Source organism: Bombyx mori, chromosome 10 (assembly GCF_030269925.1).
Source record: "Bombyx mori chromosome 10, ASM3026992v2".
Lineage (NCBI taxonomy): Eukaryota > Metazoa > Arthropoda > Insecta > Lepidoptera > Bombycidae > Bombyx > Bombyx mori.
The window spans coordinates 2,865,056-2,880,954 of record NC_085116.1 but is presented as its reverse complement, the minus strand read 5'-3'; the positions used below and the strand labels follow the sequence as shown (position 1 = coordinate 2,880,954).

Genomic DNA, 15,899 nt, shown 5'->3' with positions numbered 1-15,899 from the left:
GCCGCCATTGTGTCGCTTCCATAGATATTGTATACGAATTAGGCTCGTGCTCTACGGCCGGGCGCTTCCGGTATACTTGACCCTATTCGCGATTATTATATCTACGTTTAATTTCGATTGAGACAATATAAAATGGTGGTATATATTTTTTTAATTTTACTTAGAAAATAACTAAACTTTATTAATATTGATTGACTTGATAAGGCATTAATAAATTGAAGATTTGAAGGTAATCCGTTAGCAATATAACCGTGATGTACCTAAAAGAGGTCATAAAAAAAAGTGTATACGATGGCTTTTTTGGAAGGCAGAAAAGCGAGACAGTGAATTAATTAAGAAATTCTTTATTAGTCTTCATGTCCTATAGCATAAGTTGTCTGGTTTATTCGTATCAATGCGACTATGACGATCTTCGAATTTTCCAGGAAGTTGGAGGGGCAGACTTGACGCGTCTCATTATGTCCCACCATCTTTCCCTGCTCGAGGCCATTCTACTGCACTCATTTAGGGGACTTCTTACTGTAGTTTTAATTTGATCGGTCCACCGCATTGGTTGATCTCCATAGACACCTCCTAGAAAATCATAAATGTAGAATTTGGGATCTTGGCAAATAAAATTATTCCATTGTTTTTGATCGCACTTTTATTCTTTTTTTTTTAAATCTTCTTTATTCAAATATCAACTGACACCTTTAAAAAATCAACTGACACCTTTTACGCCTTGCTAATTCAACCGTCTCCGCCATCTTTCTTTTCTCTGTCATTCTGTCTGTCGTTATCTTTTCCCTTTCTTTCCGTTTTCTCTCACTCACATCCTAACGTTCCGTTCCACACTATTTTCATACGTTCCATTCTTACTAATCCTACATAAATTACAAAAACATTTTTTTGCTTCGTATTTGTTGTTCGCGTAACTGGTATTTCTTAATTATAAACTGTTGTGTAGAACGATTTCGAAACAACGAACAGCCTGGTCTACCTACCTACTGTAACAACACGTTTATGCGTATAGAAAAGCCGTTTCTCATGGGAAACGATTCGAAGGTCGTATTTCCTAAACGCTAATCGCAAACGGTAACAGTCGTTGCTAACTAACAGGTGCTTGATTTATTGTTGTTGTCGTTTTAACAGGGTATCAAACGAGTCGGTTCAACGGTTTGCGCAATTCGCGTTATACCGAAAAAAGAACGCTAAACAAGAATGCAATTCGATATAACGAACACATACGTAACACAACGTAAACATATTTATTTAAAATCAAACAAATAAATAATAATAAAAAAATGTGAAGAAATCACGAACGGTCATCCGGACCCAAATTAGGATTCCATGCGCTATGGGTACCAGAGACTGACACAGTTGTTTGTATACGTTTTGAATATATACATATATAGATAATAAACACCCAGACGAAGAACAAACAAATCTGTTAATCTCAAGAATGTGGGAATCGCACCCATGAATCTCGGCGCGACAGTCAGGAGCGTTAACTACTTCACCATCGAGTCGGTCTAAACCATTCTTTCCCAAAGTGGGACTCTAGTCTAGTCTGAGCTCTCGCTATAGTGGTCTTTAAGTAGGTGAAAAAATGGGGCGCTAAAAAATAATTTATTCTCAAAGTAGGCAGTAGACAAAATAAGTTTGGGAACTTCTGGTCTAAACGAAACACTGCCTTTCGCTATACTGTTATCCTGTGACTAAAATACACCCATTAGTTGATAAGACTCACGCGCCAACTATCATAAGTTCTGTGATACATTGACAATGACCTTTACTGAACTACAAATAATAATTCTACATCGTCAAAATATTATTTTCGATTGCACTCGATGGGTGGTAGAGCTAACGGCCTATTTGATGTTTATTGATAACTAGTAACCCTGGAGACATTAGGTCAAAGTTTGTATTTATCGCATTGTATTTTAAATGTATTTATTATAAGTTATTTAATTTCCACTTCCAAAAAATCAATGTTGATATTATAATATACTAGCGGCCCGCTCTGGCTCCGCTCGGGTCATTAACAAAAATTTCAATGTATAATAATATGCTGTCCCAACACTTTTTATAAATAATAATGTGTTCTACAAAGTCGTAGTACATTAATTTATTCTATCATCAATAGTTTTCGCAGGGCATGCGATGTAAAGAATATTTTAGGTAATTTTTTACACCTTGGGTTACATTATTGGAGTTTTAGTGAGGATCCCTAATTTTTTTCAAAAAAGATTATATCCTATGTCACTCGGGAATAGTGTAGCTTCCAAACAGTGAAATAATTTTTTAAATTGGTTCAGGACTTTCGGAGCCTATTCAATACAAACAAACAAACAAATCTTTCCTCTTTATAATATTACAAGTATAGAAAACACGTTAAATGATAAGTTTGTTTGAATGAATTACTTACACCAAATAAATGCTTTAGGATTTGTAGAAATCAATTCCTTTTCTCGTTTGCCAAAGTCTCGGTATCGGCGGTCGATCTGTCAGCTGTCAGCTGTCACCATTTACACGGAGATTACGGACGTCGGCGCCGGTACGGTTCCGGGTCAGACAAAACAGACGGTCCCGGATAGTGATGCTTAATTTAACCAACACAAAGGATAAATTTGTTATTGATTAAATTGGAACAATAGGGTTTTAAATTTATTTATAGATTAATTCGTTATATAATGCAATTAATGAAGAGTTTTGGTACACATATCGTTGCAATTTTTTTTAACTTTCGTTTATTTAACTAGTAATTTTTTGTTCATTTAGAAAAGAAAAGAAACTCTTTTGGCTAAGTAAAAAAAAATTAATGCCGCTGGCTTGTGTGAGAAAGCTCTTAACTTGGACCACACTCAACTTATCCGGGTTCGATACGTGTAAAATTCAAAGCCGTCCGTGTAACAGCTCACATACTGACCATAAACAAAGTAAAACTCGCCAGTATAGTGCAGTCGATGTTAAGGACTAGCTGTACACGAAGTTTGCATTAGCGATAAATCTGCCTTACCCTCGTCTGCGCTCTGATGTATCATTGTACTGGACGTCGAGGGCTGTGGATGCGTAAATTTGGGATCAGGTGATTTTTATAAAATTTGAAGAAAGACTTTTGTTTGGGCTATCTGTGTCCTTCGCGGGAGTTTTTTAGCTTTCAATCGCGTAAAAGTTCAAATATGGAGTTGGAACAACGCCCCTAGCGGCAAACGAAGGAAAACTTTAAAAAAGTCGCACTAAGTACACTGATGTGAAAGTGTCTGAAATATTGCCAAATGAATTCCCAAGCCATTGTTAGCCGTGAAACGTTGGGCCAAAGTCATACAAAGTTAATAAATTTAATAAATAAATAAAAAATGCTATATATTTTATAACGAATGATTGCTTGATCTTATTTCTGAAATAAGATTTTCCGAACATAGTTAAGGCTTTGAAAAGTCTGAAGTGTGAATCTTGCTGCGTGTTTCTCTGTCTTCCCATCTCTATCTGCATTACCGTATGTTTCCTAAAGAATCTTGAGTATACGAAATAGTAAGGATTTTTTATGGATTTTTTACTATCGCATTATTCAAATCTTATATCTTATCCTTAAGCTCCGAATTTGGGAATCGGTAATTAATGCCTTTCCTACAATTACCGAAGCCATTGAAAAAAAATTTGAATCAACAAAACGAACACCAAAAGAAATATGCCATTAAAAACTAGCACGATTTCAAAATATGTATTATCAATTTTGCTACAGCCCTATGCCACCAGACGCGTGTGGTCGACTCGCGAGGGCACTGCACTAAAAACTAATGCAGTTTTGTATGATTTTAATATTTTTCGCCTTAAACAGATCTTTATAGTATTGTGAATCATTTACATTTTACATGAATGTCAAAACGGACATTGGAGGGATATTGTTGTGGTTTTAATATAATTTTAGTGGTAAGGTAAACTGTCGTCTGTGATTCATTTAATCGAAAAGGGAGGCATACGCACGCAAACAAACATTATAAATGAACAAACTGAAGTTTAATTCTTTTGGTGTATTCTGTATAAAAATAAAAAAAAATATTTTGCAGCATTTTATTCCTAAATGGCTCTTATTTTTTTCTTTTTTTTTTTATGATTGAAAGATTACTGGTGGCCCGGAGGCCTTTCCAGCTTCACCAGGACAGGTGGGCGAGCAAAGGCTCAGCCAGGAGGGGGGGGATTTGCTAACAACTGCCCGAGCGCCTCCGAAGGAGACCTAACAACTCAAGAGCAATTGCTTCGCGAATGAATCTACTACCGGATCGGAATCGCGACCCACTGAGAAGATCCGGCGAGAAACTCAGCGGGCTGATGCATGGGTTAGGTTGCACGTCGACCTCTTTGTCGAGTTCGACGAGTACGGTTACCGAGGTTCCTCAGCCTGCTCCTAGTGTTAGAGCTGAAGGTATCTAATGCAAGAGTTATTGGATCTGATGGATCCGTAAGGACGTGATGGCTCTTATACAAAAGCCTTCGGTCACGTACAATATGGTAGTAATAATTCCTTAGCATACCTCTAGCCCCTGGCAGGCATAAAATTTTCACTCAACCACCATTACGCTCGCAACGCCGCGCCGTTGCGAAACTTTGATATTTACCATATAAATGGTAAGGTTGCGCCGATCCTTTGTTCCAATTGCAACGGGAGAGAGGCTTGTGAGTGTGGCCCCTAAACGAACTTGTATAAAGCTTGTGGCGTTATTTTTTTCCGCTGCTATACAACAATGAAACATAAAAAAATAATGGTTCAAAGAAAAAATTTGCACTAAACGTTTTTTATCAAAACGATTTTGAGTGTGCTATCAGTCTGGATTGTGACATTGAAGTGGCAGTGGGCAGGATACATTGCTCGCAGAACGGATGGCCGTTGAGGCCAGAAAGTTCTTGAGTGGCGACCGCGTACTGGAAGACGTAGCGTGGGTAGGCCTCCCACAAGATGGGCCGACGATCTTTTAAGGTTCGCGGGGATCCGCTGAATGCAGGCAGCGCAGGACCGGTCTTTGTTGCGAGGCTTGGGAGAGGCCTAAGTCCAGCAGTGGACGTCTATGAGCTGATAAGAAGATCAGTCTGTTTCTATTATCCGTATATATGCCTAAGTACTTGTAAGTATAAGTGAATGTCCTTATCGAGTAATATTAGATCCGTTATAAAAAAAAAAAACATTGTGTAATAAACATATAGTGGGTTTTGAGCCCACCCACAGTAAGTGGTGCCCTAATTTTGCCGCAAAATACTAATTCGTTCTGGTTTGAAGACATCTTAGTTTGGGTGAGGGACATTCCCGTTGCGATGTTTATAATGTTGTCAGCTCGCCAAAGGGCAATAAAAAACGCCCAAAAATTTATGTAAAGGTACTTTGACAAAATTGTTTAATCTTACACTATTCATAGTAACAAACAGACATTAATTGTCGTAACATAAAACTTTTTTTTTAAACATTAAACACTCTCTTGTTTAATGGCCGTAACCAGATCTCACGAACTAACAATGAATGTATTTTGTTCTAGGTAAGAGAGGAATAAGCTCCGAGGGCTTTCCGCTAAAGTCGTGTGATCCACGCCTTTGTGACGAAATGCTTCTTTGTGCACGGTGGTGGCTTTGCGATAGCTTTTCTACGGCTTTAAGGTCTGTATCTACATAGTTTATGGTGATGACTACACATTGTATTTGTTGTTTTAGATTAAGCGGTATCCTCGCGGTAACTCAACACGATTGAGTGTGAATATGTTTTATATATATTGTATTATAGTCGACGGAAATGCTATATTTAAAAATTTCTTTAAAGTTGTATGCCTTACTAGTGTTTATGTAATTTAGTTAATTTAGTTTATGTAATAAAGTTAGTTTAATTTAGTTAATTAATTTTGAGACCTTACAACTTATATCTCAAGGTGGGTGGTGCATTTACGTTGTAGATGTCTATGGGCTCCAGTAACCACTTAACACCAGGTGGGCTGTGAGCTCGTCCACCCATATAAGCAATAAAAATTTTTTGTGATGATTGGCATTGGTAGTGTTCATCCCGGTCACCGTTCTCGTCGAACCCGTCGCTTGCGACGAAGGGCTCGACGAGTAAATTAACTCTCAGACACAGCCCACTGAGTTTCTCGCCGGATCTTCTCAGTGGGTCGCGTTTCCGATCCGGTGCTAGATTCTGCGAAGCACGGCTCTTGCTAGGGTTCGTGTTAGCATCGTCGTCAGGTTTGAGCCCCGTGAGCTCACCTACTAGCCACGGTTACGCTGGAATAGCCGCTCCAGGCTACCAGCTTAAGTAAGAAAAAAAAAAGTGGCCAAGCTAAACTTAGTATCTAAATTTCATTAATTTCAAGACTGAATTAGAACGAGTATACTTTGTAATAATTTGTAGGTACTACAAAAAACTATACGAGTACTTCATAAAAACAAAATAAGAATCTAATAATTAGAGTAATAATAATTATTAGAGAATGTACACAATAGTTGACAAACAGAACTATTTAAAACTTGTGTAAGTTTAGAAAAAGAATACGATTGGCACGTTTTTCTTATTTATTATTTTTGTTGACAAATTCGTTTCAAGTTCGAAGAAGTTCGATTGTATTCAATCTGGATTGAATACGTTGTTAATCTATATATTAATTAATACGTGAAGCAAAAACTTTGTATCCCTTTTTACGAAAATTGCGCGGACGGAGGAGTATGAAATTTTCCACACTTATAGAGAATATAGAGAAGAAGTGCACAATGCTAATATTTTTTTTAAATAATGCATAAAAGATACATTAAATCAATAAAGAAAACATACAAACATACAAACATGTTATGTATACTATTCATTGTCAAACTTTTGTTCTTGACGTCTGTAGTCAAAATGAGAATAGATTAAATATTGTTTGTCTTTATTAATGTTTTTTTATAGTGTAGTCTTGGCAAAATTTGTGATTATAGAAGTATAAAATACAATCATAATAGTGTACAAACTTACAAGTCCAATTAATTATAGTCGAATTTCGACTACTGCGGGACCTCTAGTATTGTTTTATTCTTCAATGGGATGGAGCGCCGCGGTGAAGAAAGCACCGTAAAAGGGTCACTAGAGGATTCGTTTCTTTGTATTGATATACATATCTAAAAAAGTCGTTGTGGCCTAAAGGATAAGACGTCCGGTGCATTCGTGTTGAGCGATGCACCGGTGTTCGAATCCCAGGCGGCTACCAATTTTTATAATGAAATACGTACTCAACAATTATAATTTGCGTAATGACTGGTGGTAGGACCTCTTGTGAGTCCGCGCGGGTAGGTACCACTATCGTGCCTATTTCTGCCGTGAAGCAGTAATGTGTTTCGGTTTGAACGGCGGGGCAGCCGTTGTTGCTATACTGAGACCTTAGAATTTATATCTCAAGGTGGGTGGCGCATTTATGTTGTAGATGTCTATGGGCTCCAGTAACCACTTAACTGTGGGTGGGCGGTGAGCTCGTCCACCCATCTAAGCAATAAAAAAAACATATTTTGATAGTCACAGCGAAGCGTTACCATACTGCCATTAGTAAATTAAATCATCGGAACAATAAACTTAAAGATAATTCTTCTCCTCTTTAACCCAGTTAGTTATTCATGACCGAAGACTGTAAATAGTATTCGAATTAATAAACCCGAATAACAAACAAACAAATCATAACAGTCGCAATCAAAGCTTTATGCTTATACGTTTTCATAATATAATTGTAGAATAGGGATCGCAGCGCATAAAATAAAAGTTATACTATTCCAAAATCTTCTATTATAATAGTAATTAATAATTAACACTAATTTTATTACGTCTTACTCATTTTTCAACCGTCTTCGCCATCTTCCAATTCTGTGTCATTCTATCTGTCATTCTCTTCTCTCTTTCTTTCCGTTTTATCTCACTCACATCTTAACGCTCCGTTCCACACTCTTTTCATACGTTCCGTTCTTACCAATCCTTCATAATTATTAATTTTTATGCGTCTAGACTGTGAGTCGTCCCTTACAATAAGTACAGCGGTGCCAATAGCGTAATAAAAAGTGTAATAATCGATGTTTGTACGAAGGCAGGTACTTATTTTAAGATCGGTTTAGCTTTTATTTTCATTCCGAGGTGCAGGCCTCGACGCGACCATTAAGGATGGCGATCAGCATCACTAATAATTTGATGACAGTTAAAATGTAATTAAAATTTAATTGAACAAAAATTTAATCTTATTAATGTTGCATTTAATTCCTTATTGTAATCTATAATAATTTTTTCACGTCATTTAGTAACTGTGCTCGAGTTCTCATAAATATGAACGCATCTAACTAAAAAAACAGAAGCATTATATAATAAAATGATTATTTTATTGGCGGTTTTTTGTTACGTGCGAACGTGTTACAGTTTTAAAGTTTAAGGTTATGATAATTTTATTAGCACTAATATCGTACCATAGCAAACAAGCATCACATAAACATCAAACTCTATTTAATTTTCATCCCCGATCTAGTGACAGTTTAGTAAAATGTCAACTGACATAATATTTTTGTCATTTACATTTAACCCAATAAGTTACTATAGCAACATTTGGCATAGACAGCACCGATTCAATACTTCACTAATCAAATATTACTTTAGAGAAATTTATGTCAACTATTTAAAATTTCGTCAATATCTAAATAGATTGTATAAAAAATAAATTATCGAATATAAAAACGAATTATCGTTACATACGTACAAGGCAATATATGCGGCACATGTATTACGAGATTGTTTAATGTAAGATATTGTATTTAATTAATATAAATATGAATGAAGTATAGACATGATTTCAGTAGTATAAGAGGCGTTTATTTATACCCACTGCCAATTGTATATTCAATGACTATTGCACTTAAAGAGTTAAACTCCAATCGCGCACTGAAGCTGATGACACACTTTTTTATGGGATCTTGAATAAGCGGTCAACGTATATTTTTATGTACTACTAGCTGACCCGGCAGACTTCGTAGTGCCTCAATCGATAAATAAAAGACCTAAACTTTTGTATAAAATAAACTTAAAACAAACAAAAGGAATCTCTCCGACGGGGGGCATATCGAAGGGAAAACAAATTTTTTATTTTTATTTGATTCCGAGCATTTTCATATTTATCTACCTTTTAAACCTTCTCTGGACTTCCACAAATAATGCAAGACCAAAATTAGCCAAATCGGTCCAGCCGTTCTCGAGTTTTAGCGAGACTAACGAACTGGCTAATACTGGCTGACCCGGCGGTAAATATTAAGTTAATTGTTTAATAAAGGTGACGTAAACAAACGGAAGCTTTTGAGTCGGGAAAGCGTTTTAATTAAACGTCTCTTTGGGCCAGCCCTGATCCCCCAGAGCTCATCTCGGAACGGTAACAACTGGTTGCGTGCGGGTTATGCAACGTCGGGCGACGTCCTTGCGACACGTCGGCGGGAGGGGGGCACGAAGGCCGCACGAGGGCCGTCGACCTCAAACTAGCTATCGGCAATACCCTTTATATTGTTGTTCGTTAAAGACAACAATTAATGCGATTGAGAATTTTATTTAACCAAGGAGATAAATGAGGTGTATGAAAGTTATGCATGTGTCTTTGGGTTGTCGCTGAGAATCTGGTAAATTTAATCTGCATTTTTTTTTATTTATAATACTGATTGTCAAAGTCACTAAAGTATAGTCCGGTAAAGCTGTGTTAGCATTTGTCTTACACTAACATATACTTGACTCACTTAAGATATACTTGATATATCAGGAAGACGAAAACCATGTAATTCTTTTTGGAAACCTATGCGTTTAGTTAGTTAGTAGTTAAATACTTATTGTGCAGCCTTCTTCTGTATAGGTATCCGCATATGTACGACCACATAGATACTGTTCCCTCGTATCTAAACTAATACTGTTCCTTCATGTCTTCTAGGCTAAATATTGTATTTTTTTTTTTTTTTTTTTTTTTTTTTTTTATTGCCCTTGTAGGCAGACGAGCATACGGCCCACCTGATGGTGAGTGGTTACCGTCGCCCATGGACTTCAGCAATGCCAGGGGCAGAGCCAAGCCGCTGCCTACCGCTTAATACTCTCCACAAGCCTCGTTTGAAGAAGGACATGTCATAGCGCTCGGGAAACACCGTGGAGGGGAGCTCATTCCATAGCCGGATGGTACGTGGCAAAAAAGACCTCTGGAAACGCACTGTGGATGACCGCAGTGGCTCCAGGTAGTATGGATGAACTCTACTCCGGTGGCGGGCGGTGCGATGGTAAAAACGAGATGCCGGTATCATCTCGAACAATTCCTCAGAGCACTCCCCATGGAACATACGGTACAAAATACAGAGGGAACCGAAGTCCCTCCGCAGACCCAGAGGTTCCAAACGATCCGTGAGACCGGGATTATCGACAATCCGAACGGCCCTCCTCTGTATGGAGTCAAATGGAAGAAGCTGGTATTTGGGAGCCCCGGCCCAGAGATGGGAGCAGTACTCCACGCGAGGCCGGACTTGTGCTTTATAAAGCAAAAGCCTTTGTCCAGGCGTGAAGTACCGCTTCGCTCTGTTGAGGACTCCCAGCATTTTGGACGCCAACTTGGCTTTGCCTTCCAAATGACTCCGAAACTGGACATCGCTTGAAATGTCGACCCCAAGTATCCCAATACTCTCGGAAGGTTGCAGGGATACTCCTTGGAATTGCGGCGCCATGACAAAGGGGTCTTTCTTCGCAGTGAACGCGCAAACTTGTGTCTTTAACGGGTTGAATTGAACCAAGTTCAATTCACCCCATTTGGAGACTCGCCCCAGAGAGTTCTCCACTTCAGACACAAGTTTTGATCGTCTCTCTTGCACCACGCTCCGAGAGAGACTCTGATGGCCGATATATCGCGCATCCCCCGTGCTGTCATCCGCATAGCAATGCATGCCATCAATAGACAGCATGTCATTGATATACAGGATGAAAAGCGTGGGGGAGAGCACCGAACCTTGTGGAACGCCAGCGTTAATGGTCATGGTATCAGAACAGTCACCGTCTACAACGACCGTGATGCTCCGCCCATCCAAAAAGCTAGCGATCCACTTGCAGAGACCCTCGGGGATTCCGTAAGATGGTAGCTTCGACAGAAGTGCCCTATGCCAGACCCTGTCGAAGGCCTTCGCGATATCAAGGCTCACAGCAAGAGCCTCGCCCTTGCTCTCCAAGGCTTCATCCCACCTGTGAGTAAGGTATACAAGAAGATCGCCAGCTGAGCGACCGTGACGGAAACCGTACTGTCGGTCACTGATCAGCTGGCGATCCTCCAGATACTTCAGGAGTTGTATATTAATTATTCGCTCCATCACCTTGGAAAGCAAGGAAGTTATCGCGATAGGCCTATAGCTCGATGGGTCCGACCGGTCACCCTTCTTGGGGATAGGGTGGACGTGGGCAGTCTTCCATGAAGACGGAACCCTGTTAGCGCAATAAGAGATGCGATACAAACGCATTAGCGCAGGCGTCAGCTCAGGGGCGCACGTTTTCAGAACCACTGCAGGGATGCCGTCTGGCCCGCTCGACTTATGGACATCCAGGAGTCGGAGTTCCCGCCTGACTGCACACTGTGTAAAGCAGATCTCCGGCAGGGAACTATCACACCGGAGGATGTTCGGTGGTGTGGCACCCCCGTCGTCCACAGTCGAGTTCGAGGCGAAGAGTTTGACCAGAAGGTCAGCCTTCTCTTTCGCACTATGGGCCAGACTGTCATCGGACTTGCGTAGTGGTGGGAGACTAGACCTGCAAAAGTTACCTTCTGCAGCTTTGGCGAGCGACCAAAAAGCACGGCTCCCAGAGGGATAGCTCTTCAGTCGCTCGCCAATTCTAGCAACGTGCTCCGATTTCGCCCTGGCAATAACCTTCTTGTAGGACCTGGAAGCGGCGTTATATTTCCGCCTTTCCTCTGAGATGTTAGGATCCCGACGTCTCCTAGCATCATCCCATGCCACGTATGCGGACCGCTTGAGGTGTGCAGCATCCCTGCTGGCATTGTTATACCAGGGTCTGCTGCGACCCCCAACGGGCACTTCAGAGGAGGGAATAAACAATTCCATCCCCTGGAGCACCACGTCTTTAAGACGGTCCGCACAGACGTCAGGATCAGCAGAGGAAAAGCAGAACCGCCCCCATGGGTAGGATGCGTAAAACTCACGCAATCCATCCCAATCTGCTGACAAATACTGCCAAACTCTTCGATACCTGGTCGTCGTTCGACGACTAGGACGAGAGAGTGGTGTGGCAGCACGGATAAGGCAGTGATCAGACGATCCAAGTGGAGCGTCGACCACCACACTGTATCCGGCTGGATCGGTGGTCAGCAGAAGGTCCAACAGAGAAGGCTCATGCCCCTCAATATCTGGGACACGGGTGGGCTGTGTCACCAGCTGGGAGAGGCCGTAGGCCAAGGCGAAATCGTAGGCAGCCCGACCCGGGAGGTCAGTGGTTCTGGACCCCAACCACTCTTGGTGATGAGCGTTAAAGTCTCCAAGAACCACCACCTCCGCAGATGGGTACTGCTCAAGCACGCGGTTAGTCCCCTCTTGCACATGCTCTATCAGAGCTGAACCTGCATCACTGCTGTGGGACCTGTACAGGCACGCGTAGACTCGGGTACAGCCCCCGTGATCTACGCGCAGCCACAAGAGGGACAGGTCCCGTTGTTCGAGGCTTCGTAGACGGCGACAACAGATATCAGCCCGGACGAATACACACACCCCGGCTTTACGCAGGAAGTTGTGCTCCAATACGTAGCCGGGGTATTCAAGGTACGAAGTATCATCCGGAGCAGATATCTGCGTCTCCGTCAGAAAAAGAAGGGCAGGCTGCGCCGTCTCAAGATGGTGGTGTACGGCGTCGAGGTTACTATGTAGACCCCTTACATTGCTGAAATCCACATTAAATGTGGAATGGGGAGTCGCCGACAAAACCCTTTTCCTTTTTCGAACTTTCATTTTTTTTATTTGGAGAGTGGGATTGGGCGGGGTAGGATGTTCGAGGCGAAATCGTGACAATACCTGAATAAAGCGCGGAGCACAGTACGTGCTCGACCACGGGTTGCGTGAGCGACTGACGCAGGGCATGGAAGGGCCCCCAGTCCACCCTGCGTGCGATCGCCGGGATCCACTCCGGTCTCCGACTCCGGCACGACGACCGCACGACAGGATTTTACACCGGTTGGCGGTGTCAGGTAAAGAATGTACCTAATCTATGGCAACACAGTCAGACTACTTCCGCCAATAAAACAAGTCACACGCAGAGCTCGTCGTTTTATTATAAAATATATATATATATATGTCACAACCCGGCCATCCTATGACTTCACATGGTGTCAGAAGCAAGGAATTTGGAAAATATTATATAAAAATACGAAAATATTCGAGAAATAATGTTTAAAATGGATAAAGTCGAAGACACACAACATGGCGGACAGGGACGCGCAAGTAAGTCACAATATAATGCTACATCAGTCACATATGGACTCCAACACTTAGATATGAGAAGCTCAAACATGCCCTTAACTTGGAAAAACTGGTATACTCAACTTAAAATATACATGCGAGCTAATAATCTGGAAGATGAATGTGATCAACGCAAAGTCGCCATCTTGTTACATCACATTGGACAAGACGCGTTAGTGATATTTTATTCATTTAATGTCGATATAGATACAATATATTTTGAAGAATTAGCGTCGAAATTTAGTAATCACTTCATTCCTCAAATAAATGTGACAATGGAACGTCATAAACTATTCAATCGAAGACAAAATCTCGAAGAATCGATAGACAACTATGTAACAGATTTAAAAAATATTGGCAGACAATGTAACTTTGATTCATTGGAAGATGACCTAATTAGAGATATATTTAGCTGGAATCTACATGCAAAAAACCAATACATAAAAGAAAAAATTCTTATACAAAAGCCGGAGACACTTGACCAAGCTGTTCAATTAGCCAAGCAGTTGGAGACGACCAGGCAACAAGCTAAATTATTGGAAGAAACTTCATTCATCGGGCAGGTCCAGTCTAATTCCAGTTATAGAAGACAAAGGCAGTCAATTAGTACTTCACATGCAAGAGATCTACAGTCAAGCCAGAGCAGACATACGTCTAGTTCCAGACAACAGTCATATAACCAAGTAAACAGAAAATGTGGTAGGTGCTTACAAGTACATAGGTATAAATGTCCAGCCTTAGGGGTTAAATGTAAAAATTGTGGCAAATATAATCATTTTGCAGTAGCATGTAAGAATAAAAATGTCCATTTTGTAGAAACTGAAGGCCATAGTCCCAATATAGACACAAATAATAGGCTACATATGGGAACAATTCATGTCAATAATGTAAATAAAGAGTCATGGCAGATAAATTTATCAATAAATAGTCATAATATTACTTTTCTACTAGACACAGGTGCTGATACTAACATATTGAATTTAAAAACTTTTCATCAGCTAGGATGTCCCTTAGACAGTATATCAAAGAGTATACATAAATTATCATCATACAGTGGTGAAATAATACCCACAGTAGGTCAATGCACTTTAAAAGTATATCACAATGCACAAAGTTATAATATTACTTTTCACATTGTTGATCTGTATACACAAAATGTCCTAGGTCGAGACAGTTGTAAAGAGATGAATCTTATTAAGAGGCTGTATAAAGTCAATTTTGTCCCAAGTCAAATATTAGATAATTATAGTGAACTTTTTGTAGGACTAGGGTGTCTAAAAGATTTTGAGTGTGAATTAAAACTTAAGCCTGATTGCAAGCCTTCTGTGGATGCATGCAGACGCATTCCATTTCAAATAAAGAATAGATTGAAAAAAGAACTTGATGAGTTAGAAAAGGATGGTGTTATTTGTCGGGTAGAAGAGCCAACTGAATGGATAAGTTCTTTAGTCATTACTACAAAAAAAGATGGTTCATTAAGGTTATGTATAGACCCTCGTAAACTTAATCAGGCAATTTTAAGGTCTCATTACCAATTTCCTACTATAGATGAAATAAAGTCAGATCTCTCAGGTGCAAAATATTTTTCAACCTTAGATGCTAATAAAGGTTACTGGATGATGCGTCTCACAGAGACCACATCAAAGCTCTGTACATTCATTACTCCTTTTGGAAGATATAGATTTACACGACTTCCATTTGGTATTAATGCTGCTCCAGAAATTTTTCATCGAGAAATGGTTAAAAGGTTTAGTGATATAAATAATGTCAGGGTAATGATGGACGATTTTCTAATTTTTGGAAAAACTATGGAAGAACATAATGAGGCATTTCAAAAAGTATTAAATAGAGCTCGTGAATTAAATATTAAATTTAACAAAGAAAAATCTTCAATATGTTGTAAAGAAGTTAAATATTTAGGACATATCTTCAGTCAAGAAGGAGTCAAAGTTGATCCTTCAAAAGTCAAAGCAATTTGTAAAATGCCAATTCCGACTTGTGTCAATGAGTTACAAAGATTTATGGGTATGGTCAATTATCTTAGTCCTTTCATACCTCATTTGTCTAAAGAAAACAGTCTTCTTAGATCACTTTTGTCAAAAAATAGTGATTGGATTTGGTCTGAAAAACATGAAGCTGAATTTAATAAAATTAAGCTGCTTATAACAGATAGTCCAGTGTTGGCATATTATGATCCCAATAAAGAAATTACATTATCAGTCGATGCATCTAAAAACGCCATGGGAGCAGTCATATTACATGATAATCAGCCAATAGCATATGCCTCAGCTTCATTAACTAAAAGTCAACAAAATTATGCACAAATAGAAAAAGAACTCTTATCTATTTTATTTGGTTGTATAAAGTTCCACCAATATGTATATGGGAGACAAATTAAAGTTGAAACTGACCATAAGCCA

At 39.7% G+C, this 15,899-nt stretch overlaps 2 protein-coding genes across 4 annotated transcripts in view; both read left to right on the top strand.

Moving 5' to 3' along the window:
* Window positions 1-15,899, top strand: part of LOC110385588 (uncharacterized) — a 933,915-nt gene that overhangs the window by 746,831 nt on the left and 171,185 nt on the right. The window lies entirely within an intron of this gene.
* The window catches only part of dapk (death associated protein kinase), a 227,764-nt gene that overhangs the window by 99,613 nt on the left and 112,252 nt on the right, over window positions 1-15,899 (top strand). The window contains exon 1 of one of the 3 annotated variants that reach the window (XM_038013114.2): window positions 5,558-5,625. The exons of the other annotated variants lie outside the window; for them this stretch is intronic. Coding sequence (XP_037869042.1) covers window positions 5,573-5,625 — 53 coding nt within the window. The 5' untranslated portion in view covers window positions 5,558-5,572. Of the gene's footprint in view, window positions 1-5,557; window positions 5,626-15,899 lie in introns of those variants that run through there. 3 annotated transcript variants of the gene reach the window in all.